Below are 27,957 nucleotides of genomic sequence, written 5' to 3' on the forward strand. Positions count from 1 at the left end.
CAGTCAAAACTAGAGGCTCTGACGGCCAGGGTCACCGAGGCAGAGGAACGCGTTAGCGAATTGGAGGATGGGTTAGTAGAAGAAAAAACGAAAATAGAAGCTGGTCTTAAAAAAATCCACGCCCACGAATGTAGATTACGGGAGATTACTGACTCTATGAAACGATCCAATGTCAGAATCATCGGCATCCCTGAAGGGGTGGAGAAAAACAGAGGTCTAGAAGAGATATTTGAACAAATTGTAGCTGAAAACTTCCCTAATCTAGCAAGGGAAACAAGCATTCGTGTCCAAGAGGCAGAGAGGACCCCATCCAAGCTCAACCAGGACAAACCTACGCCACGGCATGTCATAGTGCAATTCGCAAATATTAGATCCAAGGATACAGTATTGAAAGCGGCCAGGGCAAAGAAATTTCTCACGTACCAAGGCAAAGGTATCAGGATTACGTCAGACCTGTCTACAGAGACCTGGAATGAGAGAAAGGCTTGGGGGGGCATTTTTAAAGCTCTTTCAGAGAAAAACATGCAGCCAAGGATCCTTTATCCAGCAAAGCTGTCATTCAGAATTGATGGAGAAATAAAGACGTTCCAAAATCGCCAATCATTAACCAATTTCGTAACCACGAAACCAGCCCTACAGGAGATATTAAGGGGGGCTCTATAAAGGTAAAAAGGCCCCAAGAGTGATACAGAGCAGCAAGTCACAACCGATACAAAGACTTTAAAGAGAAATGGCATCATTAAAATCATATCTGTCAATAATCTCTATCAATCTAAATGGCTTAAACTCTCCCATAAAACGCCACAGGGTTGCAGATTGGATAAAAAGACATGACCCATCCATTTGCTGTCTACAAGAGACTCATTTTGAACCCAAAGATGCATTCAGACTTAGAGTAAGGGGATGGAGTACCATCTTCCACGCAAATGGACCTCAAAAGAAAGCTGGAGTAGCAATTCTCATATCAGATAGACTGGATTTTAAACTAGAGGCCATAGAGAGAGATACAGAAGGGCACTATATTATTCTTAAAGGAAGTATTCAACAAGTGGATATGACAATTATTAATATATATGCCCCCAACAGGGGAGCAGCAAGATACACAAGCCAACTCTTAACCAAAATAAAGAGACATATAGATAAGAACACAGTAATAGTAGGGGACCTCAACACCCCACTATCAGAAATAGACAGAACACCCTGGCAAAAACTAAGCAAAGAATCAAAGGCTTTGAATGCCATACTCGACGAGTTGGACCTCATAGATATATATAGAACACTACACCCCAGAACCAAAGAATACTCATTCTATTCAAATGCCCATGGAACATTCTCAAGAATAGATCATGCTCTGGGACACAAAACAGGTCTCAGCCAATACCAAAAGATTGAAATTATCCCCTGCATATTCTCAGACCACAACGCTCTGAAATTGGAACTCAACCACAAGGAAAAACCTGGAAGAAACTCAAACACTTGGAGGCTAAGAACCATCCTGCTCAAGAATGACTCGATAAACCAGGAAATCAAAAAACAAATTAAACAATTTATGGAGACCAACGAGAATGAATACACAACGGTCCAAAACCTATGGGATACTGCAAAGGCAGTCCTAAGGGGGAAATACATAGCCATCCAAGCCTCACTCAAAAGAATAGAAAAATCTAAAATGCAGTTTCTATATTCTCACCTCAAGAAACTGGAACAGCAACAGAGGGACAGGCCTAACCCACTGACAAGGAAGGAGTTGACCAAGATTAGAGCAGAAATCAATGAATTAGAGACCAGAACCACAGTAGAGCAGATCAACAGGACTAGAAGCTGGTTCTTTGAGAGAATCCATAAAATTGATAGACCACTGGCAAAACTTGTCCAAAAACAAAGAGAAAGGACTGAGATTATTAAAATTATGACTGAAAAGGGAGAGGTCACGACCAGCACCATTGAAATTGCAAGGATTATTAGAAACTTTTATCAACAGCTATATGCCAAAAAACTAAACAATCTGGAAGAGATGGAGGCCTTCCTGGAAACCTATAAACTACCAAGACTGAAACAGGAAGAAATAGATTTCTTAAATAGGCCAATTAACTATGAAGAAATTGAGTCAGTGATAAACAACCTTCCAAATAATAAAACTCCAGGCCCAGACGGTTTTCCTGGGGAATTCTACCAAACATTCAAAGAAGAAATAATACCTATTCTCCTAAAGCTATTTCAAAAAATAGAAACAGAAGGAAAGCTACCAAACTCATTCTATGAGGCTAATATTACCTTGATCCCCAAACCAGGCAAAGACCCCCTCAAAAAGGAGAATTACAGACCGATTTCTCTAATGAATATGGATGCCAAAATCCTCAACAAGATCCTTGCTAATAGAATCCAACAGTACATTAAAAGGATTATCCATCATGACCAAGTGGGATTCATACCTGGGATGCAAGCATGGTTCAACACTCGCAAATCAATCAATGTGATACATCATATCAACAAGAAAAGACTCAAGAACCATATGATCCTCTCAATTGATGCAGAAAAAGCATTTGACAAAATACAGCATCCTTTCCTGATTAAAACCCTTCAGAGTGTAGGAATAGAGGGTACATTTCTCAATCTCATAAAAGCCATCTATGAAAAGCCTACTGCAAGCATTATTCTCAATGGGGAAAAGCTGGAAGCCTTTCCCTTAAGATCAGGAACACGACAAGGATGCCCACTCTCGCCACTATTATTCAACATAGTACTAGAAGTCCTTGCAACAGCAATCAGAAGACAAAAAGGGATCAAAGGTATCCAAATCGGCAAAGAAGAAGTCAAACTGTCTCTCTTTGCAGATGACATGATACTCTATATGGAAAACCCAAAGGAATCCACTCCCAAACTATTAGAAGTTATAGAACAATTCAGTAAGGTGGCAGGATACAAAATCAATGCCCAGAAATCAGTTGCATTTCTATACACGAATAACGAGACTGAAGAAAGAGAAATTAGGGAATCCATCCCATTTACAATAACACCAAAAACCATGCGTTACCTTGGAATTAACTTAACCAGAGACGTAAAGGACCTATATGCTAGAAACTATAGATCACTTTTGAAAGATATTGAGGAAGACATAAAAAGATGGAAAAATATTCCATGCTCATGGATTGGAAGAATTAACATAGTTAAAATGTCCATACTACCCAGAGCAATCTACACTTTCAATGCTATCCCGATCAAAATACCGAGGACATTTTTCAAAGAACTGGAACAAATAGTCCTTAAATTTGTATGGAACCAGAAAAGGCCCCGAATCTCCAAGGAACTGTTGAAAAGGAAAAACAAAGCTGGGGGCATCACAATGCCGGATTTCGAGCTGTACTACAAAGCTGTGATCACAAAGACAGCATGGTACTGGCACAAAAACAGACACATCGACCAATGGAACAGAATAGAGAACCCAGAAATGGACCCTCGGCTCTTTGGGCAACTAATCTTTGATAAAGCAGGAAAAAACATCCGGTGGAAAAAAGACAGTCTCTTCAATAAATGGTGCTGGGAAAATTGGACAGCTACATGCAAAAGAATGAAACTTGACCACTCTCTCACACCATACACAAAAATAAACTCCAAATGGATGAAAGACCTCAATGTGAGACAGGAATCCATCAAAATTCTAGAGGAGAACATAGGCAACAACTTCTATGACATCGGCCAGAGCAACCTTTTTCACGACACATCTCCAAAGGCAAGAGAAATAAAAGATAAAATGAACTTATGGGACTTTATCAGGATAAAGAGCTTCTGCACAGCCAAGGAAACAGTCAAAAAAACTAAGAGACAGCCCACGGAATGGGAGAATATATTTGCAAAGGACACCACAGATAAAGGACTGGTATCCAAGATCTACAAAGAACTTCTCAAACTCAATACACGAGAAACAAATAAACAAATCATAAAATGGGCAGAAGATATGAACAGACACTTTTCCAATGAAGACATACAAATGGCTAACAGACACATGAAAAAATGTTCAAAATCATTAGCCATCAGGGAAATTCAAATCAAAACCACACTGAGATACCACCTTACGCCAGTTAGAATGGCAAAGATAGACAAGGCAAGAAACAACAATTGTTGGAGAGGATGTGGAGAAAGGGGATCCCTCCTACATTGTTGGTGGGAATGCAAGTTGGTACAGCCACTCTGGAAAACAGTGTGGAGGTCCCTTAAAAAGTTAAAAATTGAACTACCCTATGACCCAGCCATTGCACTACTGGGTGTTTACCCCAAAGATACAGACGTAGTAAAGAGAAGGGCCATATGCACCCCAATGTTCATAGCTGCATTGTCCACAATAGCCAAATCATGGAAGGAGCCGAGATGCCCTTCAACAGATGACTGGATTAAGAAGCTGTGGTCCATATATACAATGGAATATTACTCAGCTATCAGAAAGAACGAATTCTCAACATTTGCTGCAACATGGACGGCACTGGAGGAGATAATGCTAAGTGAAATAAGTCAAGCAGAGAAAGACAATTATCATATGATTTCTCTCATCTATGGAACATAAGAACTAGGATGATCGGTAGGGGAAGAAAGGGATAAAGAAAGGGGGGGTAATCAGAAGGGGGAATGAAACATGAGAGACTATGGACTATGAGAAACAAACTGAGGACTTCAGAGGGGAGGGGGGTGGGGGAATGGGATAGGCTGGTGATGGGTAGTAAGGAGGGCACGTATTGCATGGTACACTGGGTGTTATATGCAACTAATGGAGCATTGAACTTTACATCGGAATCCGGGGATGTACTGTATGGTGACTAACATAATATAATAAAAAATCATTTAAAAAAAAAAAAGAAAATATTTTAAGGCAGTAAAGAAAAAAGAAAAGATGAACTGTGTCCATTCCACAGACCTGGAGTAAAAGAGCAGCAGAGGCTCTGGGGGAGTCAGATGATCAGAATTTAAATCCTGACGCCGCCACTTAGTATCCTTTAGCTTGGAAGCCAGGGCTTCCAGGCATGTTCCTCCAACAGTAAAATGACAAAGGCATTTATCACCTGGGTAACTGCCACAGGAGCAATGAAATGTAAGTTCCTAGAACAGTGCCCAGTACATGGCAAGTGCTCCATAAATGTAATTATAGTGGGTATTTAGTTCCCTACAAAATAACAGATGTGGGATAGGGCTCTTTACATCATCCTTTGGAAAGAGCGCTCAGACAGTTGGAAGAGAAATTGTGTGTGCAGGCCTGGAACATGTAATCTGTTCTGAACTGGGGCTCATCTATCCTGCAATTTGTCTACAGTCCTGTCGAACGTGGAGCAAAAAGAATCTCGTGCATGCTACGTTAGTAATTCATTTAGAAATCTGGGGAGACATCTCTGATTTTGCATGTTTTCAGTCCACTCAATTCACGCTGTATCAGTGAGTGGGTCGAACTGTGACCATGCAAACGTTAAGTGAAGGATTACTCAACATTCTGCTCCAACCAGTTGATTTTAAAGGTGCGTTATTATTCATTAGCCACATGGGGGCATAGAGCTCTAATTTTTACTAATGTCGAGCAGTCTATGCATCCCAAAGCATTAGAAATAGAATTCCTTAGATACTGTTAGTAATATTTCAATAAACTCAGAAGCCAAAGGATGTTCCCGACACATTGTATGGGCAATGTTACCAAGAGAGCATGTTTATTTTTAAAAGTTGACTGTGCAGGTTTGCACTCTGGGAAGCAGTTCTCAATGCTGTTGGCACATCATTACCACTTAACAGGGGGTGTTAAAAAAAATCCCATTATGGTGCACCCCACCCATCTGGGGGTTGCAGTTTTTAAAGCTCCTCAGGTTGAGAACTACTGATCTATGGATTAGTGGAACTTGAAAGTTACATGAAACACCTGGCCGTCCCTGACACTTTGAACTGTAGTGAGGGATGACAGGGGTCACGGTCGCTCTATCAGAAAGTAAACAAAAGTTGAAAAATAGAGCAGTAAGCTCATTACTACGGAGCCAACATGTCCTTAATTTGTCTCCCCATCCGTGCTGCACAGACTCCCTGGAGTGTCTAAACTGGCTCCAGGGACATATTTTCAAAGACAGCAAGTGGCTGAGTGCACCATACTTGCCGAGCAGCCAGAGGGCTCGCCCCACCTTGCCCTTGGCCATAACCTCTCCACCTTCTGGGCGGTTTCGAGGCCGGGCCCCCCTGCTCTCCATGCGCTCTTCTTACAGCGAGGTGAGGCTGTGTTTGATTTTAAATTCCTCTGACTATAACGTCACAGGTATTGGACAACGCAAATAAAGGGGGGGGGGAGGAGATTTTATTTTTTTTTAAAGATTTTATTTATTTATTTGACACAGAGAGAGAGACAGCCAGCGAGAGAGGGAACACAAGCAGGGGGAGTGGGAGAGGAAGAAGCAGGCTCATAGCGGAGGAGCCTGATGTGGGGTTTGATCCCATAACGCTGGGATCACGCCCTGAGCCGAAGGCAGACGCTTAACGACTGTGCCACTCAGGCACCCCGGGAAGGAGATTTTAGATCACATGTGTTTATATTCAATCATCATTATCTCTTCACCAAAAAAATAACCACGATGAAATATTAGGTTTATTAATTAGTCCAAAGCAGAAAAAGCTGCTTAACTGGCTTGCCTGGGCCCTCACTTTTCTGGTTGCTGAGTTGAATATCTGGATGTTCATGATTCATCATCTAGATACCGTAAGGAAAGTTCTCGGCTAGGGGCTGAAGCTGGGCATGTCTCGGAGCCCTGGCATTCGCTTAGATGGAGGACAAAGAAATGAAGCCTGCGCTGGGACTCGCAGGGCTGGTCAGGCTAAGGTTACTCACGCTACATCCCACCACGTTGTGGAAGAGATATGGGAGGGCCCGAGGGTCTTCAGAGCTCATCCAGTCCAACACTCCTGCCGCTCCTTCAGAGCAGGAAGCTGGGGACCAGAACCTGCCCAGGGACGCTCAGCGGTTAATACCGCAGCACCCGGGGCAGGCTCTCCTAGCCTCAAGCCAAGGAACTTCGCATAGGTAAGGAGGCTGTCAGAGAAACGCCTCCAGGGGACTTGCTTTTTGTTGCCAGCGAAGTCCAAGCCATCCCCTCACCTTCTCGGTGGCCCATGGCTTGAGTTATGACTCTCACATTCAGGGCCTACAACATGCCTGTCCTTGCTCCTAATTTTAATTACGGGTCTAGATTCCTCCTCTCTGTCCCTTCCCTCCTGACGGCCTGGGTTACTGGTGGTGGAATGTTTTTCTTAGCAAGATACTAAAACCAAATGCTCGTCCTGTGTGCATGTGTGGTGAATTCAATAGATACTGGTAACTGAAAAACACTGAGAAATTCCTTTTCTAATGCTGCTGCTGGCGGCAGGGGTGTGTGATTCAACAGACAGTGCTTCTCGGCTTTTGTGTTTTATTTTGTTTTTTTTTTTTAAACTAGTTGTAGTTGTTCTATGAGGAGGAGGATGGGGAGAGAGGAGAAAGGGAATTTGCGGTCTAGGCTCTTCTGTAAATGAGTTTTGGGTGACAATAAAGCTCAATGGTGGAACCGCCAGACAGTTCTTACTAATTAGGCAGAAAGACCTCTCCCAGCGAAGTCACTGTAATAGGGACAAACTGTCTCTCGGTATGGCAGGACTGAGAAAGCCTGTCCTGCTTTTGTTTGTCAGATGCTCCGCCATCCGCAGCAAATGGCTTCCCTCTGGACTGTGGGCTGTTTCATCTGGCGAAGAAGACGCCTTTGCCTGAAAGCCAACCAGACGACCTACCAAGTTCAGCCCCAGAGCTCAGGCCTTTGATGTTATTAAGTTAGCATTTTCCAAATTCTATTTTTCAGGACACTCTTGTCTGTGAGATGCTTATAAGGCCTTATAAGGTGCAAAAGAAAGTTGCATATCTATGTCCGTTATCATTACAACCGCGTCAGTTTTTCCCGGAATTCTCAGCCAGGGAAGTCAAACTGCTCATCATGGAAGTAAAATTCCTGATCTCCTGGACTTGCTCTCTCACACAAAAACTTCTTGTGTGTTACACTACGAACATTTTAGAATTCATTTCTCAGGGAAGGAAGCAGGGGACTATGGTCTCAGGACTGGCTTAACACAACACACTGCTCACTTCAGAGACACAAGGGCAACTTCTCGGGCCCCAGCTCTGTTGCTGGGCCCCGGCTGGGTCTATACGTCCAAAGCACAAGGCAGGAGGTAAGTGCCTCCCACCAGGCCCACCTGATCACTGTGCTCTGACAAGAGCCCTCCCTCCGGTACCATACAGGGAGGCCATCTGAGACCAAAGAACACGTACATTTCAGTGGAAAACTCTTCCACTGTCTCTGAAAGTTCCAACCAGCTTCTCTGGCTCTGAGTTAGAGGCCAGGTCTTGGGCAGACCACTCCCCCCTTTCCCCTCCCCTCCCCCCGGCCAGGGGGGAACTGCTCATGGGTGAGGCCAGGTCCTGTTACTTGGGGATTCCCTCCTATCTAATCCCACCCTGACACTCAAGCAGTAAGCGTTAGTGGTTGCGGATTCTGATGGTTAAAGTCTAGATTGGGCTGCTCAACGCTGCCCTTCATGCCCAAGTAAACAGGTTTCGCCTGAACAGAAACTTAAGGCACAGAGACAATGGGGTTGCCAGGCTGAATCGCTCGCACAGCCCCTGGGCTTCCTGGCTCAGAGCAAGGCTGCAAATCCAATTCCAAGATGAAAACTTAGAAAGCTGCTTTGTTGTGGCTAATGTTCAAGTTGGCCCACGAATTAATGTCAGTAGCTGAAAGGCTGCACCTCATTTTTCAAAGGATTATCTCCTTTTAATAAAGGAGACGATCAAATAGGTAAGTCACACGCCTGGCCCCTCCCCCACCTTCTCCACCAGGGGACAAAAATGAAGTGATTTTAACTTTGAATTAAAAAAAAAAAAAAAAGAGGGGCGCCTGGGGGGCACAGCGGTTAAGCGCCTGCCTTCGGCTCAGGGCGTGATCCCGGCATTGTGGGATCGAGCCCCACATCAGGCTCCTCTGCTGTGAGCCTGCTTCTTCCTCTCCCACGCCCCCTGCTTGTGTTCCCTCTCTCGCTGGCTGTCTCTATCTCTGTCGAATAAATAAATAAAATCTTAAAAAAAAAAAAAAAGGCCTGCAAACATTTTTCCTCAATCAACCCTTCTGCCCAAAAGACTGTTCACCCCTGTCTGGGCACATAGGCCTCACATGCTTTAGACTTTAAGAAGGGTCACCAAGCCCTCTGATTCATTCACATTATTCCAGACTGCCAGTCCTGAGCTGGCTCCAAACACACTTTGCTTCTACTGCTAATACACGGTGGCTTCCTCATGACTCAACCTGGTTGTTCTCAGAATTTTGCTTTGTAGTTTGGTGAGGCAGCTGTCCCCCAGCTATTTGCAGTCCTCAGCGGATGGCAACTGTCTTCCACTCCTTTTGAAATTTCAGGCTACACCCAAGGAATCACCATCTCCCGAGTGCCCAGACCGTGTGGCCTTCTCAACTCCCTGCCTTCTTGGTACAGGTGATTTGCCCAGGACCCCCTTCCCCACTCAGAGATGGCCCAAGGCCCAGCCAGCCTCTCCAGACAGACAGCATCCTGTCCCCTCCCAAGGGGGGGCAGGGAGGAGCTGTGCTCGGAGCACAGTAAGACGGGAGTAGCTTCCTGGCCTATGAGTGTTGGATACAGGAGCACAAGGGCTCCTTCCTCCAAGTTTAAAGGAGTGATCCAACATTCAGGCTGATCGTATCCCTGAGTGACACACTATCACTTGAATCCGGTTGACATCATGTAGCTCAAACTCTGTGAAGGCCAGCTTTGAACACTGTTGCACTTCACTGAGGACTGTGTTTGCAAAACGCAATAAAAGCCAACAACTAGAAAAAGACGACAAAATACAAGCACTGATCTTTGGATTTAGACAAAATGTCTAACAAATGGGTATAAAAACGGCTGAAGACTCAACTTCTGTTTTTAGACAATCATAAACCAAGTCACAAGAAGTTCTGGGCAGGCACAGGGCACGGACTACGTTAGGCAGCATTGATGTACATGGTTACCTGACGCGGACATGTTTCCCATCGGTATTCAACCCATTCTCTGGGAGAACACAGGATTTCTGGCCCCTTCTCTGCTCATCCGAGTGTGGTCCAAGCACATAGCTAAGTTCTACTGATTTCTGCTTGGGCACACCACCTCCACTTGGTGGAGAGCTTCCTCAAATACGCACCAGCTCGCAACCCTCACTGCTCCACTGGGGCTCGACCTTGTGTCCTACCCCTCTCCTTTTTTTTTTTTTTTTTAAGATTTTATTTATTTATTTGAGAGAGAGAGAGACAGCCAGCAGCGAGAGAGGGAGCACAAGCAGGGGGAGTGGGAGAGGAAGAAGCAGGCTCCCAGCGGAAGAGCCCAATGTGGGATTCGATCCCCGAACTCCAGGATCACGCCCTGAGCCGAAGGCAGACGCTTAACGACTGAGCCACCTAGGTGCCCCAGTGTCCTACCCCTCTCTTAACCCAGATTCCACCTGCCCTTCGTGCAAACGTCTCTTCCTGCCCGCTGCTCCCTTTCTTGCTGCTCATTTTCAGGTTGGCCCACGAATTAATGTCAGTGGCTGAAAGCCCCGGCGGGCTCCCAAGGGCCTATCTACGGGGTAACGTTGCTTGCCCTACTCACCAGTGTCGTTGGGGTATTTGTCTCCCCTGGTGCACGTCCTCCCGTCGTCCTCCTGGATGTAACCCTCCCGGCATTCACAGCGGTAGCTGCCCACGGTGTTGATGCACGTGTGCGCACACAGCGTCTCGTTGCTGGTGGCACACTCGTCGATATCTGGGTTTGGACCAAAGGCAGAGAATGCTCCGTTTTAGAGAACTCTCTTCCCACACAACAGGTGACATGCAGTGTGGCCCTCCCGTGAATGTGTGCAAAGGACCCTTTGCCAGCCTCGATCAGAGAAGGCTGGAATAGCGCAGGATGCTAAAAACAGGAGCCAGCGTGCCCGAAGTGCCTCAGGCCATGTCACCACGGTGGCAAGCTGATCAGTGATGGGGTTTCCGGTTGGGGCTCTGCCACAGCCAGGTCATGTGGCCTGGTGCAGGCGCTGCCAGCCCTCCAAATTCCCATTTACAAAGCATGATAATGATGCCGGCCCAAAATACTTGGCTGGGCTCCTCAGAAGAAGAAATGAGTTGACAGATAGCAACACACTTTGAAAAGCAAGCATCAGAGCCATGATTTTCTGCAAGGACCCGAGTGGGCCAAGGGTTTTTATGTCCCCCCACCCCGTGGTTACAGCTCTAGGCTCTGAGCAGCAGGACAGTGACCCAAGGTCGGTTAGGAGTGGCTCCTTCCCAGTTGAGAGAGATAATGAAACCTGAGAAAAGCCACTTCTGGCGAAAGAAAATAGTCACGATGGGTCTAATGGAGAGTTTTCCCCAGGAAATTTCGGTGTCATCAATGACCCAGACGGACCGCCCATGAGCTGTGGAAACGAGCCATGAGACCATCAAACAAGTCACCAGTCGGAGTCCACATGAACTGTGCACATCACAGGCTTGCTCCCCTGCGGAGTGGGGTGGAAACAAAACCATTTCCCACCAGGGGAAGAGAGGGAGGCTCCGGTCTGTTTCCTGCTCACTGGCTGAAGACATCAGGTGGCGGGGGCGGGGGGGAACCTCATGACACTCAGTCTTGACTGTGTACATGTGGGAGGCAGACAGAGCTCAGCCCTGCACTTTGGGACGCTGACAACGTCCCAGCCACTCCCTGGACCGGCTGCCCGGGACCCACCTCTGGCAGGCCCGTGTGTGTGGTCATTTGGACATTACCCTGGCAGTATGAACTACGCCATCCGTGGAATAAGTGTCACAGCGGCATTCACCTGTGCAATTGTTCAGGCTGAACACCTTTCTTCACATGCCTCTGCCCTACACCCAAGTGTGGAGCTGCCTCTCCTGTCTGGAGGGAGGATGAGGTTGAAAGGAGAGAAACAGAATTCTTAGCAGAACACTAGTTTTGTGGATCCCCACATGGGAAGCGCAGAGCACCGTGGCTTCCATAAACTGAAAGAAGAGCCCCTGCGCCTGGACCTCAGAGAGACAGAGTGGTGCGCCATGTTCTCTGAGGAGGTGCCATTGGTCCTGACCCCAGTCACTTAGTGGTTTCAATCCTCTTCTTTGTCAGTGTGGAGTGCCACCACAGGTGCCACTGGGGAGAAGCTAAGAGGCTAATATCTAGACCTTCTCTTCAACTAGAACCCCCGTTGGGGCAGAGAAGGAGGGACCGCTCATCACAGCTCGCTTATTCTCCCCTTGGGACCATGTGCCTGGCTCCTCGCTTCATCCTCCAGCGGATTCTCAAACTTGCCTGTGCGTGGGAGTCACTGGAGACATGTGTGTAAATGCAGATTTCTGGACCCACCCTCAGGCTCTGGAAGCGAGGCCAGGAATCTTTTTGAAAAACAAGAACCCCAGATGTTTCTGAGGCAGGTTAGCCACGGCCTGACCACACTTGGAGACACATGGCTCCAGGTGACAATTACCATCACCCTGGCTTAGAAACGTGAAGAGGGCATGGCTGGACCACCCGGCCAGTGAGGGAAGGACCCTGCTGGTGGCGAGCGACGGGGTGAGCTCGCTCAGCTGCAGTCCAGGTGGCTGGCTTCGGCTCCCTCTGACTCACTTCCAATCTGCCTGCCACATGGGCCTGTCCTCCTTCCCGCCTCGCTGCCTAGCCTTCCCCGAGGAGGGGGGAGTCTCGTCTGTGCTTTGACGTTTCTGCCCACTTATACTCTGTTTGACTTGGTTCTCGTTTCCGCTTGACAATGCTCCCCTTCTCCCGCTCTCGTCTCTCACTGCCTGGTGGACCCTGACTGGCACCAGCTCCCTGAAGAAGTCCTCGGCCGCGGCTGCTTTGATCAGGGCAGTGATGGCTGGCATACTATCGTCTGAGCGTCGGGACAGAAGGGAAGCGGCAAAGATCAAAGCAGCCCCGGGGAGCTGGCCCCACGGGTGGAGAGCAGCCAGCAAAGGCCAGCACCGCCGCCCCCGGAGCCGGAACACGAGCGCGTGACGCCCACACACCCAGGCAGTAGGGCTTCTCGCGCTTCCGGTGTCGCTCCCGGTCGTAGCGGAACCCCGGGTAGCAGGTACACAGCACCCGGCCGAAGTTATCGGTGCACTGCTGCTCGCACGGCGCCTCGGCGCACACGTCGTAATCTGAAAGAGACAAGGGTGCGCGCGCATCAGCCACAGTCGCCCCGCACGTGGGGGTGGAGACGCTGCGCCTGGGTCTGGGACGGGCCTCCTGCGCTGCGCTCTGCCCCTGAGCCGAGCCGCGTTGTTGGCGACGTTTGGGGGGGGGGGCGATAACTCCTGGGGTCACGGGCGGCCGCCGCATGCCCTGCAGTCTGCCACTCCTCTGGAAAGCGAAGGTGCTCTGGATGGCCGGGCCCTGCAGCGGCACCCGGGGGCCTGTTCGGGCTTTTCCACCAGCTACGGTCAAGACAGGGAATTCCTTCCAGATGAACACTAAACAACAGACGGCCCTGCTGAGGGGCGAGGGCACCATCGCGTGAGGGCTGGAAGTCACGCAGGCCAGGAGGAGCGTGAGGGAGGCTTTGGAACAGAGCTGGTGTGAGGGATGCAGGGCTGGAGCGCGCGAGCGTGCGTGCGTGCGTGTCCTGCCTGCTGAGGAGGGGCTGGGAAGGACTGGAGATCTCTGGACTCCCTCTTACTTGAAAAGAGTGAAAGCATCTCCTCCTCCCAGTCCTTACAAACTGCTGTTTAACAAGCCTCTGAAGGGACTCTGGTGCTAAGTCAGGAGCTCCGGCTGCACGTTTACCTCCAGACTAGATCCAGCATCTGGATCACTGTGCTATCTTCTCTAGGTGCTCACAGATCAACGATCCTTGGGCACGGAGTAAGCCCGGCTTTGCTCCGCCGCATAGGAAGGTGCAATGGGTGGGTCTGTCGGCCTCCGATGCAGACGGGGTCCGTGTGACAAGGATCGTGCCTTTCTCGTGAGGACCTGGAAAGCTGCCCCTGCTAAATCCTTTCCCCTGCAACTGTGATGCCAGGTCTGCTTTTTATGCCAGAGTTTCCTGCCGGTCAGACATGGTTTCCTCAACTACATATCACCTCTGGACAGCCGTTTTGTTTTGTTTTGTTTTGTTTTGTTTTTCCTTTAAGATTTTACTTACTTATGCGGTGCCTGGGTGGCTCAGTCATTAAGCGTCTGCCTTCGGCTCAGGTCATGATCCCACCGTCCTGGGATTGAGCCCCACATCAGGCTCCCTGCTCAGCGGGAAGCCTGCTTCTCCCTCTCCCACTCACCCTGCTGGTGTTCCCTCTCTCGCTGTGTCTCCCTCTGTCCAATAAATAAATAAATAAAATCTTAAAAAAAAAAAAGATTTTATTTACTTAAGAGAGGGAGAGCAAGAGGGAGAAGGAGACTCCCCACTGAGCAGAGAGCTCGATCCCAGGACCCTGAGATCATAATCTGAGCCAAAGGCAGATGCTTAACTGAGCCATCCAGGTGCCCCTACGCAGCCAACGTTTTGTGCTCTGTACTTCTCTTGCTCCCGTGCTTTGCCCTATTTGCAGAATTCCATACTCTGTCCCAGGCCCTAGGCTGGGAGGCATGCAGCAGTATGCTGAAGAGTATGGGTTCTGGAACCAGCCCTCCCAACTCTGCTACTATTTCTGTAACCTCAGGCCCTTTAGGCTTTATCCTCTTACCTATAAAATAGGGGTGACAGTAATACTGCCTTTATGGTGCTTTTATGAAGGTTAACTTGGATGATGCCTTAAGCACAGTGCCCGACACACAGTAAAAGCTTAACCTACTCTTCTGCTGCCTTCATTACTAGCTCTTACTATTGTTTGGTTATCTGGCAAGGACTGTGTCCCCTGGAGTAACTGGCACTACTCTCTTCCTACAGTTTATGCTCAATTAATAATTGTTGAGCTAGAACAAATCAGATTATTCTATCCCCTGGCCAATCACAATAATACAGCAGGGCTTAGCAAAATAGATCTGGCTGGCAACCATTACTCCGCTCTGCGGTGGTAGGGCAAACGCAGCCACAGATAATACTCAGGTGCATGAGAATGGTTGTGTTTCAATAAAACTTTATTTACAAAAATAGGCAGAGGGTCAGATTTGGCCATTTGTGTGTGACTTTTGACTTAGAACAAATACGAGGTAACCAGACTCTTTTAAATTGCACCTTCTCAGCACATTTGCTTAGAAATTCTAGGCTCTTTATTATTTGCCAATGTGGGTAGGCCACAGTACCCAGATATTTGGTCAAGCATATTCTAAATGTTTCGGTAGAGATATTTGTTAGATGGGATCAGCATTTAATTCGGTAGAGTCTGAATAAAGCAGATTGCCCTCCAAAATGTTGGTGGGCCCATTCAATCAGTCGAAGGCCTTAGTAGAAAAAAGACTTCCCCTAAGGAAGAGGGAATTAAAGTGGCAGATGGCCTTCTGACTCAAACTGTAACTTTCTTCTGGGTCTCCAGCCTATCCTACAGACTTTTGATTTGCTAGCCTCCACAGTCTTGTCAACTAATTCCTTTAAATAAAATAAACCTCTCTCTGTTTCTCTGAGCAATACACTATCTGTTCTGAAATTCTACATTTATACCTTGCATTCTCGCTAATGGGAATCTTTATGACTAAAGAGATCTTTAGTAAGAAGCCCACGCACGCAGACTTATTCCCACAGAGTAAAACACTTAAGTGTTCTAGTGACAGCAACAGAGCAGAAAGTTAGTTACGGCAAGGCTATGATAATCACAGGTGTCTCAGGCTCCACTGAGGGTGAGGGGAGACTACTTTCAGGCTCTGATGTTTGAAACCACAACACCTAACACATTTCAAGAAACCCTAAGTATGTGGTACCCATGTAATGTGTTTTTATTTAGGCTGCGCAATGTCTTTAGCTGGGATCTTAAATTGACAGGCCTAAACTTAGTTTTCTTAGTATCTGCCAAATTGAAATATAAAGGACACAGCTGCAGACTGAGGAAAACTGGCTTATAAAAGAATGCAATTATTTTGACCTTTGTGGGGTTTTTTCCCACCACGCTCTAACCAACACAGTTGGCTGGCAGTGAGAAATTCAGTCTCAGAGACACCCAAGGCCACATAAACCATCTTATGTAAAGTGATTTCCTAAGCAACCTTCCTAAAGCAGCTTTTTCAAAGGTCCCAGCTTGGTGTAGTGAACTCTTCCACCCTTTCACTGAAGACAGAAATATGCAGGGGGGGGATTCATTTATTTCTGAGATGAAGAAACTGCTCTCGATGAGATAAAGCAACATGAATTGGCTTGGCTGGGCTTCTCATCCTTCGCAGAGCCCAGGTTTCTTGGGTGACAGGGAAGAAACCTATTTCTCATTACCCACCCACCTCTCCCCGGCCCCAGGCAAACTAATCTCCCGCTCTCTAAACAGTTCTTAGTTTCTCTGGGCCAGCGTGGGATCTTTCGCAGCTCTCTTCCTCCTACTTGTCCAGGTTCTGGGCAGCCTTTCTTGATCAGCCAGCTGCCCCTCCTTCCTGAGACCACCTCGGACTGCCCTGGTCCTCTGTGCTCCGTGCCTCCTCCAGACACTTGTTGCCCTGACTGCCTCTACCACACATGTTGTGGTTATTATTAAAAACAACAGCAGGAACCATCATTTATCAAGCACTTAATAAGAGCCAGCTTCTGTTCCAAGTACCTTACATGTGGTAATACTCTGAAAACCACGAGTCAAGTACTAAATACTTGCCCACAAAAACTAAGGTAGGATGTATGTTATGGACTGAATCCATGTGTCCTCTTGAAATTCACATCTTGAAATCCTAACCTCCAAGGTGATGGTATTAGGAGGCGGGGCCTTGGGGGGGCGGGGCTAAGATCATGAGGGTAGAGTCCTCATGAAGGGGCTTGGTGCTTCTATACAAGAAACCCCAGAAAGCTCCCTTGCCCCTTCTGCCACATAAGGACACAGCAAGAAGGTGGCTATCTGTGAACCAGGAAACTCTCACCAGACATGGAGTTTTCTAGGATCTTGGTCTTGGACTTAGCCTCCAGAACTATAAAACAAATAAATATTTGTTGTTTAAGCCACCAGACTATGGTATTTCTGTTACAGCAGCCAGAATGGACTAAGGCAATATGGAAACTGTAATTAAAATTCAGGTCTCTCTGGGACGCCTGAGTGGCTCAGTTGGTTAAGCAGCTGCCCTTGGGTCAGCTCATGATCCCAGGGTCCTGGGATCGAGTCCTGCATCGAGAGCCTTGCTCAGTGAGGAGTCTGCTTCTCCCTCTGCCTGCCGCTCTTCTGCTTGTGCCCCCCTCTTTCTCTCTGACAAATAAGAATAAAAATAAAATCTTTAAAAAAAAATTCATGTCTCTCTGATTCCATGCTGTCTATACCCTGTCTCCCCGGCTTGAGGGTGTGGGCCTTGAGGGCTGGGCCAAGGTCTGACACTGGTCTGTCTCCCCAGTGCTGGCTGAGGACAGGGCTTGAAGGGGCTATGAGTTTAACACACGAAAAGCACAGAGAGAGGTTCGGAAGGTGCTTGTGTTCTAACTGTGAATGAAATGCTGATCAGGGAAAGACAGTCTCTTTAGCTTAAAACCAGAAATACAAGAATTGCTCAAAATATGTGTATAAGTTGTGTAATGATTTAGTGAGAGGATGCTACATGTAATCAAACTGGAAGAATTTGATGCCAGAAAAAATGAAATTACATACAGATAACCCACATACATTCTATGTACACCTGAACTTTACAGACACCTAATGACTAGTCACAAACAAGGTAAGAAGACATAATCTTTTATATTACATACCTTCTGGGATGCATTGTCCAAGAACAAATTTATACCCTTTGCAGCATTTTTTCCTAAGAGACAAACAAAAACGTATTTTAAATGGGATGTTAGATTAAAAATATAATTCTTCTCAGTTACTGAAAGACTTGTGCCCAGGAAAAAGGTCTAAGGGAAAGAAGGGGAGGTGTAGTTTTAAGGGAAGCAGAGATAAAAGGGGAAATATCAATAGCACACGGCCACATCCTCCTTATAGCAGGATGCCCCTTTCACCATGTAATATATGAAATTAATCCCTTGAATCCTATGAAGTGGATTAACACAAAGACTTCAAGATACTTAGACGATCAGAGGCCTACGGGACAGAGAGAGAGATTTACCGCTATGAATGATGTGTGGCAATATCCAGAGTTTTCCAATTCGACCTAATTTCCCAACATCTCCAACTGATTTATAATTTTATTATTATTTTTAACAGAGGTAGAGGATCTATCTTTACCTTCCGTGAAACTTACACTCTGTCGAGTTTTCCGTGGTGTAAGAAAGTCCAAGTTCCTAACAACCAGAAAGAGAACTGCTTAATAGCGTGTTCATTAACATTTTGCAGCTCTTACTGTATTATTTGAAGCTGTCCGACAGAAAACTGTTAAGAGAAAGAACAGTACCCCAGATTATCTGAAACTCAAGGAGATCACAAGAAAGTTGGATGGAGGGGAAACAGGTGTTCCTGATACATCTTGAGTACAACAGCACATTGAGACATACGGTTCTATTTGTCTACTTCTATCTATCTATCTATCTATCTATCTATCTATCTATCTATCTATCTATCATCTATTTATTTAAAATATTTTATTTATTTATTTGACAGAAACAGAGACAGCCAGCGAGAGGGGGAACACAAGCAGGGGGAGTGGGAGAGGAAGAAGCAGGCTCATAGCGGAGGAGCCTGACGTGGGGCTCGATCCCATAACGCCAGGATCACGCCCTAAGCTGAAGGCAGACGCTTAACCGCTGTGCCACCCAGGCGCCCCTGTCTACTTCTATTTAAATAGCGCACCTAACATACAGCTGCTGAAAAGTCCGACGGCATTTCAAAGTTCATGCCCAAGGATGTAACCCTTACAACAATCTCTCTTTCCATGTCCAAGACAGCATACGTGGGCATTCTGATCTTTCTGAGCATTGCAAAGCCTTGGGATTATCCATGTAGGGGAGCCCAAAGTAATCTGTCATTTGCCTTTTTATGAAATCAAATAACAGTGATTGGATATGCTTTCAAAAGCCTACAGAGCTCTATCAGGAGATATAAGCTTCAGAATGGCCATGCTTCATTTAAATACCTGCTCAGTTAAGAATTAACTTCCTCCTTGGCCATTTTTTCCTTAATTGCATACCTAACACCATCTCTCTGCTCGAGAGAAGGAATTCTGAGACTCCAGGGTACCTTCCTGCTTTTGCAGAGTTCCAGGGAAGACTGCGTTATGTTGCATGTTAAACACCCATTCAACATAAACCACCATTTAAAATAAACAATGAAATATTCCAAAGTATAAAAAAAAAACAAACCACTGGCCGCACAGGTCATGCCATTTCGAAGATTATTTACAACATCATTTGTGTATAACGAAGTCAAGAGAGCCAAAGTGAAATCTCCCACTCGTTATGCAAGCACAGACACTTCTTAGACCGAGCTACGAATATGGCGGTGTGGTTTTTTATCTTTAAGAAAAACAAACGAAGATGGGAAAAGCTCATGTGGATTCTGGGGAGACGGTCCTTCTTAATCCGCTTCATGTGTCATAGCTGGGTTTTCCAAATGCAAATGCTTTTCTTGTTTCTTGGCTAGGGGAAGTGGTGATCAGAGGTGGCTGTTACATAGAAAGGGCGACATCCGCTAATCAGGAAAGTCTGTGGAGGCTTCCCCTGGGTGCCCCGGGGCATTAACACTCATACAAAATCATAAATAAAAACAGTGCAGCAGAGATCTATCCCAGCAACCAAGTGTGTGTGAGAGCTTTTGGAAGGAAAAATGGAATCCGGAAAACGATGATGAGATACCATCGTCGGACTGTGTTCTGTTAGCAAATTCTAGAAGAGCATTAAAACAAAACAAAACTGCCTATAGAATTAGAGGACAAGAAGGGGGCTTGAAAGGTCAAATGAGTCATAAGGCAAGAAATATTTCAACACTTGCTCCACTGCAATCGTAAATTTTCCTAAGATTTATTTGGGGTTTCCTTTGCAGAGCTGTCTAGATCTGCACAAGATGGAGAATTTTTTTTTTTTTAAACTAGAGAAAGAACTGCACTGTTTAGAGTATTTTAGGGTTCTCTGGACCAAGCTACATGCAGCAGATGGAGCAATGGCTTTGGGGTCAAGCAAATTCGGTTTACAATTCTGGCTCTGTCATTTAAAGAGCTTGCGATGTGACCTTGGGCTCATTTCTTAAAAAACTCGCTGAGTTTCAGATTCCTCATGGATAAAACATGAATAATAATATTTGCTTGCAGAATTATCACAGGGATTACAGATAATAAAGGTACCTAGCACAGGGCCTGGCTTAGGGTTGGACAGTGCAGCTTTATAAACACAGCAAGGAAACAGCAAGAGCCACTCTTAGATGCCTTCGTCTTACCACTCATCTCTTCCTTCCACTTCTTATTCAGTGGCCGGTATCTTCTTCCAAAAACAAGAGGGGGAGGGAAGAAAGAAGGGAGGGAGAACAGTTTTCCTTTCAAGCTGTTGCATAAGTAGTATTTTTGGCCTCTTCATTCACATCCCAAATAATGGGACTAAGAAATAAAAACACAAGGTCAAAATCCATGGATTAAGAACATGATTCCAATATGGAGTCTAATAGGAATATGGCCAGTAGATGGGAGAATGGCAAGTCGATTTTTTTTAAAGATTTTATTTGTCAGAATGAGGGAGAGGGGGAGAGCGAGCCTGCAAGTGTGCATGGGCAGGGGGAGGGGCAGAGGGAGAAGCAGGCTCTCCGCTGAGCAAGGAGCCCGATGTGGGACTTGATCCCGGGACCCTGGGATCATGACCTGAGCCGAAGGCAGAGGCTTAACCGACTGAGCCACCCAGGCGCCCCTGGGAAGTGATTTTGCAGAGTGGAGTAGCTTCAAATCTACGAGCATCCAGAGGAGGTTACCATGGAGAAGCCAACACCCTGCAGAACCCCAGCCTGACTTAGGAATCGCACACACTAGGTCCCGAGGAAAGGGCAGGCCAGAAGAGAGCAAGACATTCTGAAAGTGTGGTGAGAAGCTGGACTTCCTGTTCCCTCCCTGCCCCCAGGCACCCTCTGTCAGCTACCCTGCATCCACCATTGCAAGGGGCAGAAGGTACAGTCTTCGGGGAAACGTGTACCCGAGAAGCTCAATGAGCAGATAATCCTGCCCAGGCACACAGAATTTCCAAACGTTTTTAAAGAACCCCTTCAACGGAACATCTCATTCCAACACCACCAAAGCCTCCTGCTGACGGCTTCTGAAGGCCAGCCGATGGCAGCTTCCCCACCCCCCCAACCAGCCAGTCCTAAGCGAAGAGAGGCAAGGCCGGGAAAATGCAGAGACCAGTATGCACTATCTCTTTCCACCCCCTAACTGCCATGGCGTGCCAGACACGGGGCCATGAGCGACTCCTGCCAGGAACAACACAGCCCACCAAACGCCTGGGACCACATTAACGGCCTGAGGATGGATGGATGAATTGATTGATTTTTAAAGATTGTATTCATTTATTTTTTAAACAGAGAGAGAGAGAGAGAGAGCAAGCACGAGCGGGGGGAGGAGCAGAGGGAGAAGGACAGGCAGACTCTGCACTGACCCCAGAGCCCAACTCGGGGCTCGATCTCACGACCCTGAGATCATGCCCTGAGCTGAAATCAAGAGTCAGTTGCTTAACTGCCTGAGCCACTCAGGCGCCCCTAAAGTCCTGAGGATTTAAAAATGGTCCTGAATTTCTTTGTAAAACTCCTGTAAGAAAGCTTTCCTCTTTCTTTCAGCCTTCTTCTTTTGCCAAAACTTTTATTGAGCTTTGCATGACTTCACATGAACTACTAAAATTCCTTTTATACCAGATGCCCTGAGAACAGAACCCAGTAAAATGACTCACCTCCCATCTAGGCATGCTTGGTTCCAGCCCTTTTCACCAGAAAGTGCTTCTCCCAGGCAAATCGAGTTAAGATCATGTTTACTCTAGCAATCGATTAAGGTAGAAAGAAAAAAAAAGAAGCAAACAAACCTACCTATTTATTCATCTACAAAGCATCTTGTTCCTGCCAAATCTCAGTGATAATATGAAGAGAATCATAAGGAGTATGTTACATATAACATGCTCTCATATGCACCATTACTGTTGGTCAAGATCAAATGTGTAAAACAGCGTGGCAGTTCCTCAACAAATTAGACACAGAGTAACCACCTGATCCCACAAGTCCATGTCTGAGCATATACCCGAAAGAAATGAGAGCAAACTCAAAACAAGTATTTGTCCACAGCACCATCATTCACAACAGCCAAAGGCACAAACACCCCAGATGTCCCTTGACAGATGAATGAATAAAATGTGATACACACAATGGAATATTACTCATCCTTTACAGGACATTCTGACACGTGCTACAATATGGATGGAACTTGAAAACATTAAGCTAAGTGCAATCACACAAAGGAACAAATATTGTACGACTCCACTTACAGGGGGTACCTCAGGTGGTCAAAGTCATAGGCAGAAAGTCGAAAGATGGTGGCCAGGGGCTGGGTGGGGAGGGAATGGGGTGTTGTGGGTGAATGGGTACACAGTGTGGGTTCAGGAGGATGAGAAAGTTCTGGAGATGGATGGAGACAGTTGCACAAGAGTGTGAATGTGCTTAATGCTAATACTATACCTAAAAGTGGCTAATATGGTACATTTTATGTGTATTTTACCACACACACACACACACACACACACACACACACACACACACACACAAATCAAATGAGGCGAGAACGCTGTTGGAGTCACTCCTCTAGCCAGTAACCCCCTGGGCATGGTATCATCTAGGTTTTAGTTCTGTGAATTACAGAACTTTTTTTTTTTTTTTTGGCATGTGAAGATTATTCTTAGATGGGGCTGAGCTAACAAGCAGAAAGCATTTATCCCTACAGGCTGCAAGGGGTAATAATCTTTTCATTCCACAAACGTTCATCATGTACTTCCCAGGAAGACAGAAGAGCTGGTGGTTAGGGTCCTGGCCCTGGGGGATGTACCTCCCAGGTTTGAATCCAGGCTCTGCTGCTTTCCAGCCGCGGGACCCTCGACGAGTGACTTAAAGTCCCCTTAGCTTGATGTCCTCATCTGTAAAATGCGATAGTAACGGTACCCACCTCCCTGGCTTGGTATGAGGGGTCAATGAGGGAAGAAGCCTGCCGAACTCAGTACGGTGCTGGCATACAACAAACACAAAACCTAGAAAGAAACGGGCTGGTTTTCCTGTTCTGTCCCCACTCCAACATTCGCCTTCAAGGATGCTGGGGTATTTTAGGGGCGGTGGCCCCAGGAAGTGAGCAGCTTGCCACAGTCTGACTGCCCATTGGCTTGGCTTTCAGGGAGACGCAGCCTTTGTGACTGCAGTTCAAAAGCCAGTGTCTTGGCCGCTTCGTTTCCACGGTCACTCCAGAACAAAGATGATCTTATCAGAATGCAGGAGAAGTGAAACCCTCTCGGGCCGCTAACACGTTCCATTCCCCTCTCTCTGACCAGTGTAATCTCTGTTCTCAACGATGAAATGCATGCACATGACCCGATCTTGTACTGTTTGCTCAAAGCTGGCCCAGGAGCTCCTGGGAGGTGCAGACAACAGCCCAGGGCTGAGAACACATGTGGCCACCTTCGTACGTTTCTGCCAGCGCCTCCCTGTCTCCCTGCCCTGTCAGCGCTTCTTGGATGCACATGGTCAGCGAACTCCGCAGAGAGCCGCCCGGAGTCCGCTCGGGTCCTGGAGACGAGAACCTGGGACTGAGTCACTGCCTCCTTGCCACGATGCCAGTGCTCGCCAGCTCTCTTCTCCCTGGTCCCTCCTTCCTTGTCTCCCCCAAGTGAGTTTTCTGCCCTATCAACCCTCGTCATCTTGCTTGCTGGCTGCCTCTTCCCTAATTCATTTGAGAAGTTGATCATTTCTAAAACATAAGAAAAAATGAGAACAAATTGAGAGAGGTGGTTGGCACTATCTTTGTATAAGAAACAATAAAATTGTGTCTATGAGTGTACACACACGCACACACACACACACACAGGTTGTGAGATCTCTTCNACACACACACACACACACACACAGGTTGTGAGATCTCTTCTCATTAAAAAAAGAAAGGTTGGGTTGGGTATTCACAGCTCTCTCTATGTGGGTAAGATGAAAGATGCTCCTTGTGGGGTTTTTCTGGAGATAAAACTGACATAACTTCAGAGCAGTTTCAGACGCACCACATATGGATTTGATATTTGCAGACACTGTGAAATGATCACCACAGTAAGTCAGGTTCTTTTTTATGAGTTTTCTTATTTTCCTGCAATGAGCAGCTACTGATTTTTTAATAAGAGAAAATAAAGGAAATAATAATAATAAAAAAAGGGATCTTTAGGGATTTTTCAAGGGCGTTTTGGTACATTTCTAATGCCAGGCTTGGCAATGGTTTTGGAAAACGCCGGTTTTGAAAGCTGGCGAAGGAGTCACATCTGCGAGCACGCTTCAGAGGGGTGCACACAGGCACCCGTCAGGTTTACTTCACCCAGAGACCCCTCAGGATTTACATTTTGGACAAACTTGACCCACTAGGTTTCAACCAAACGGCTTTTGGCCAAGTCACCGGGAACCAATATACGGCACTTATTAAGAAATGCCTTCTGGGATCTAGTGTATCATTTAGAAGGATGTTCATTCTTTTTCTCACATCAGAAAACGGGTTTAATAGAGGTTTGCCTTAGAGAGGATTTTAATACAACCATTTCCCCCATTCATGGGGCATATTTAAGCGAACGCATCTCTGCTGATGTTTATTACCATGGCTGCTAATTTTCAGAAGTGCCGAGAACCGTGAGTCGTGTCTCACTCCGGGTCATCATCCGTGGACAGCGCATGGAGAGTGGAGACTGTTCCTTGCAGCAATACAGTTCACCCTATGCGGTGACACCGTGGGGCCCTGGGCCCTAGTTGCTGCTGTGTTTTTATTCTATCAACCCTCTAACCATCATCCCAGGAACACCTGAATGGTTATTTATTTATTTTTAAGATTTTATTTATTTGAGAGACAGCATGAGCGGGGTCGGGTTGGGGAGGAGGAGCGGAGAGAGAGGGAGAGGCAGGCTCCCTGCTGAGCAGGGAGCCCGATGTGGGGCTCGATCCCAGGACCCTGGGATCATGACCTGAGCCGAAGGCAGACACTTAACTGAGTCACCCAGGTGCCCCTGCCTGGTTATTAATAATCTGCTACAANTGGAGAGAGAGGGAGAGGCAGGCTCCCTGCTGAGCAGGGAGCCCGATGTGGGGCTCGATCCCAGGACCCTGGGATCATGACCTGAGCCGAAGGCAGACACTTAACTGAGTCACCCAGGTGCCCCTGCCTGGTTATTAATAATCTGCTACAATGGCATTCATCAAGAAAATCACATCTTCAAGCACTGAATTATTCATGATAAACCAAACAATACAAGAAGTCATCCCTGGTTACCAAAACATCCTGAAGTTTCCTGACAGGTCCTCCGCCTTCTCCTCCCACTGTGGGCTTTCTCTGCAGCTCGGCCAGACTTCCCTCCTGCTCTCTCTCCTTCAAAGGGTGGATTCAGCTCCAGGATTTCAATTCTGACCTCTCTTTAGGACTCCTAAACTGCGAGCTCCTGGGCAACCTAGCTGCATTCATTTTGCTTGCGTGTATTTTCCAGATTTCCTGCAATGATTGGGTGTTAACTTCCTTAGTGAGAACGTGTTATATCTTAAAACTAATAGAAGAGAATTAACTTCTCACTGAGAAACTGGAATAGAAGAGCGTCCTCGATGGGGCTAGAGCTCGAAGGCAAAGAATCCACAAGCCTGTTTTTAAACAGCGCCTTCTATCTTTCTCCCTAGAAAGAGACCCAGATGACCCACGACAGCTGCACTTCCAGAGGCCAGGACTGTGGCAGAGATAGCTAGAGGTCTCTCCTTACCTACTTCTTGTCTACTGTAACAAGAGCCCAAATTATAGCTGGGTCCATAACCATCCAGAAAAAAAGGAAGCATTCCCCAGCCTCTCACCCACCAGGTACTGCCTTGGGGATAAACTGGGCAGCAGGAGTGAGTAGCTGTGACGTGTGCAATGTTCAGGCATTACCTTTACACGGGAGGGGCGCATTCTCTCTCCCTCTCACCTTCCCGTGTGTAGAGCACGAACACGGTAGGGCACCATATTGGACCTTAGCGATGGGGGGCTCAACACTGGAGCAGCTCAAGGATGCTGTCCAGCCACCATATGAATTAAGGACTCGGGACGGTTTTGTGTAAGAGAAACTTCCACCTCGTTTAAGCTATTATTTTGGTTTCAGCTTTAGGAGCCTAATATGCCCCGAAAGCTAAAACAACTGAAGGAAATGAATCTCTGGGAGCAAGGCTGCTGAAATGCAAGGTTAGTAAAGCCATGGAGAACACCCAGCCTTTTATTCCACTCCAGGAACAACTGTGCATGGAGCCCTCAAGCCCTGTGAAATGCTGACCCTTGAAATATAGATGTCTGGAGCCTTCATCGTAAATTAACCAAAGCTAGAGACTTCTCTGCTTTGACAGGGCTACGACCCTCCTTTCTGCACGGTGGGCAGATTTCACTGGCACTGGGCCCCCTTCCCTGAGCTTCACGTCGTAAATGAGGCATCTCCAGGGAGCTCTCAGCCCAAGAAGCATGTAGCTACAATTTCCCAATTCAGATTTTTGCCCACGGCTCTGTCCCCTGGGAATTAAATGAGGCAGTCTTAAAGCAGAGGGCTTTCCTTGTAATGGCTTTCAAAGACGGAGGGGACCCAACCTGAGATCGTCTTTAATTCCTCATGTGACCTATTCCTCACCTGCATCAAAGTCTTACAGAAAATGAAATACAATGGATGTTAATTCAGGTCTAACGTCACACGTGACCAAAAGTGGGGTTTCTACCTCTAAATCTAATTTACGGATGAGAGCAGGAAGCTTCTACTTTTAGACACCCAGCTATAGAATGACCCGGGATCGTGGTAAAGCTTCAATTAGCTAACAACTGCAAGCATCCAATTTGACTTAATTCAACCAACGCTTAATGGAGAGCTTCCCATACGCCAAGCCAAGCGTTTTCCGTAGACTGATTAAATTCGCGTAGCCACGCTTCTCACAGACAGGAAAACTAAAGCACAGAATGCTTAAGTAACTTGTTCAAATTAGTAGCTGAGCTGGACACGAATCCAAGACTGCAGGATTCACCTCTTCCTGGAACGGGGTGTGGCAGGAGACACGGCACGTGGCCCTTGAGGACAATCAGTGTGCCAGAAATACACCTTCGCAGCTCCCAAGAACACAAGATGGGGCATTAACAGCATCGTGACAGAAGTACACCGTGTTTTCCCAGCACGGATGAGAAGAGTCGCAACTCAATGTCAGAGGCTGCAGAAATGTGTGGCCCACGGGAGCTGCTCCTACCCCAGAAAACTATACCAGGGCCCAGACAAAGGGACACTCACCCTCACCATATACCAGCCCCATCTCTAGCTTGGCCCCAAATCCAGTTTCTCTCTTGCAATCTCAGTTTCCCTCTGGGGAAAAATTCCATGTCCTTGATTGAGGATGGAGACCACTTTCCAGATGTCTCCCCCAAGCCCGAAACTCGTGGAATCCGTGAGTCAGAGAGTCACAGGACAGGCCCAGAGGGTGGGCCACCGAAATATTTCAGGCAAGAGATTAAGACAGTGTCAGTAGGGTAGCGGGAACTACAATGAGGACAGATTTTAAAGAAATTTTGGAGGCAGAGTGTACAGGATTTCTTAACACATGGGATGTAGAGAATAAGAAAAACAGAGAAGTCCAAGACTAGAGACTTCTCTCAGTGGAGCTGTCTGGAGGATGAGGTCACCATCAACTAGGGCAGGTT

General features: G+C 46.9%; 1 protein-coding gene across 1 annotated transcript in view; it reads right to left on the reverse strand.

The window, feature by feature from the left end:
• The window catches only part of CCBE1 (collagen and calcium binding EGF domains 1), a 243,954-nt gene that overhangs the window by 30,848 nt on the left and 185,149 nt on the right, over positions 1 to 27,957 (reverse strand). Inside the window, exons 3-5 of the mRNA XM_011231631.3 lie at positions 17,849 to 17,901; positions 13,080 to 13,214; positions 10,675 to 10,827 (exon numbers count right to left, since the gene is read on the reverse strand). Coding sequence (XP_011229933.2) covers positions 10,675 to 10,827; positions 13,080 to 13,214; positions 17,849 to 17,901 — 341 coding nt within the window. The remainder of the gene's footprint in view (positions 1 to 10,674; positions 10,828 to 13,079; positions 13,215 to 17,848; positions 17,902 to 27,957) is intronic.

This window comes from Ailuropoda melanoleuca, chromosome 14, assembly GCF_002007445.2.
Source record: "Ailuropoda melanoleuca isolate Jingjing chromosome 14, ASM200744v2, whole genome shotgun sequence".
NCBI classification, from domain to species: domain Eukaryota; kingdom Metazoa; phylum Chordata; class Mammalia; order Carnivora; family Ursidae; genus Ailuropoda; species Ailuropoda melanoleuca.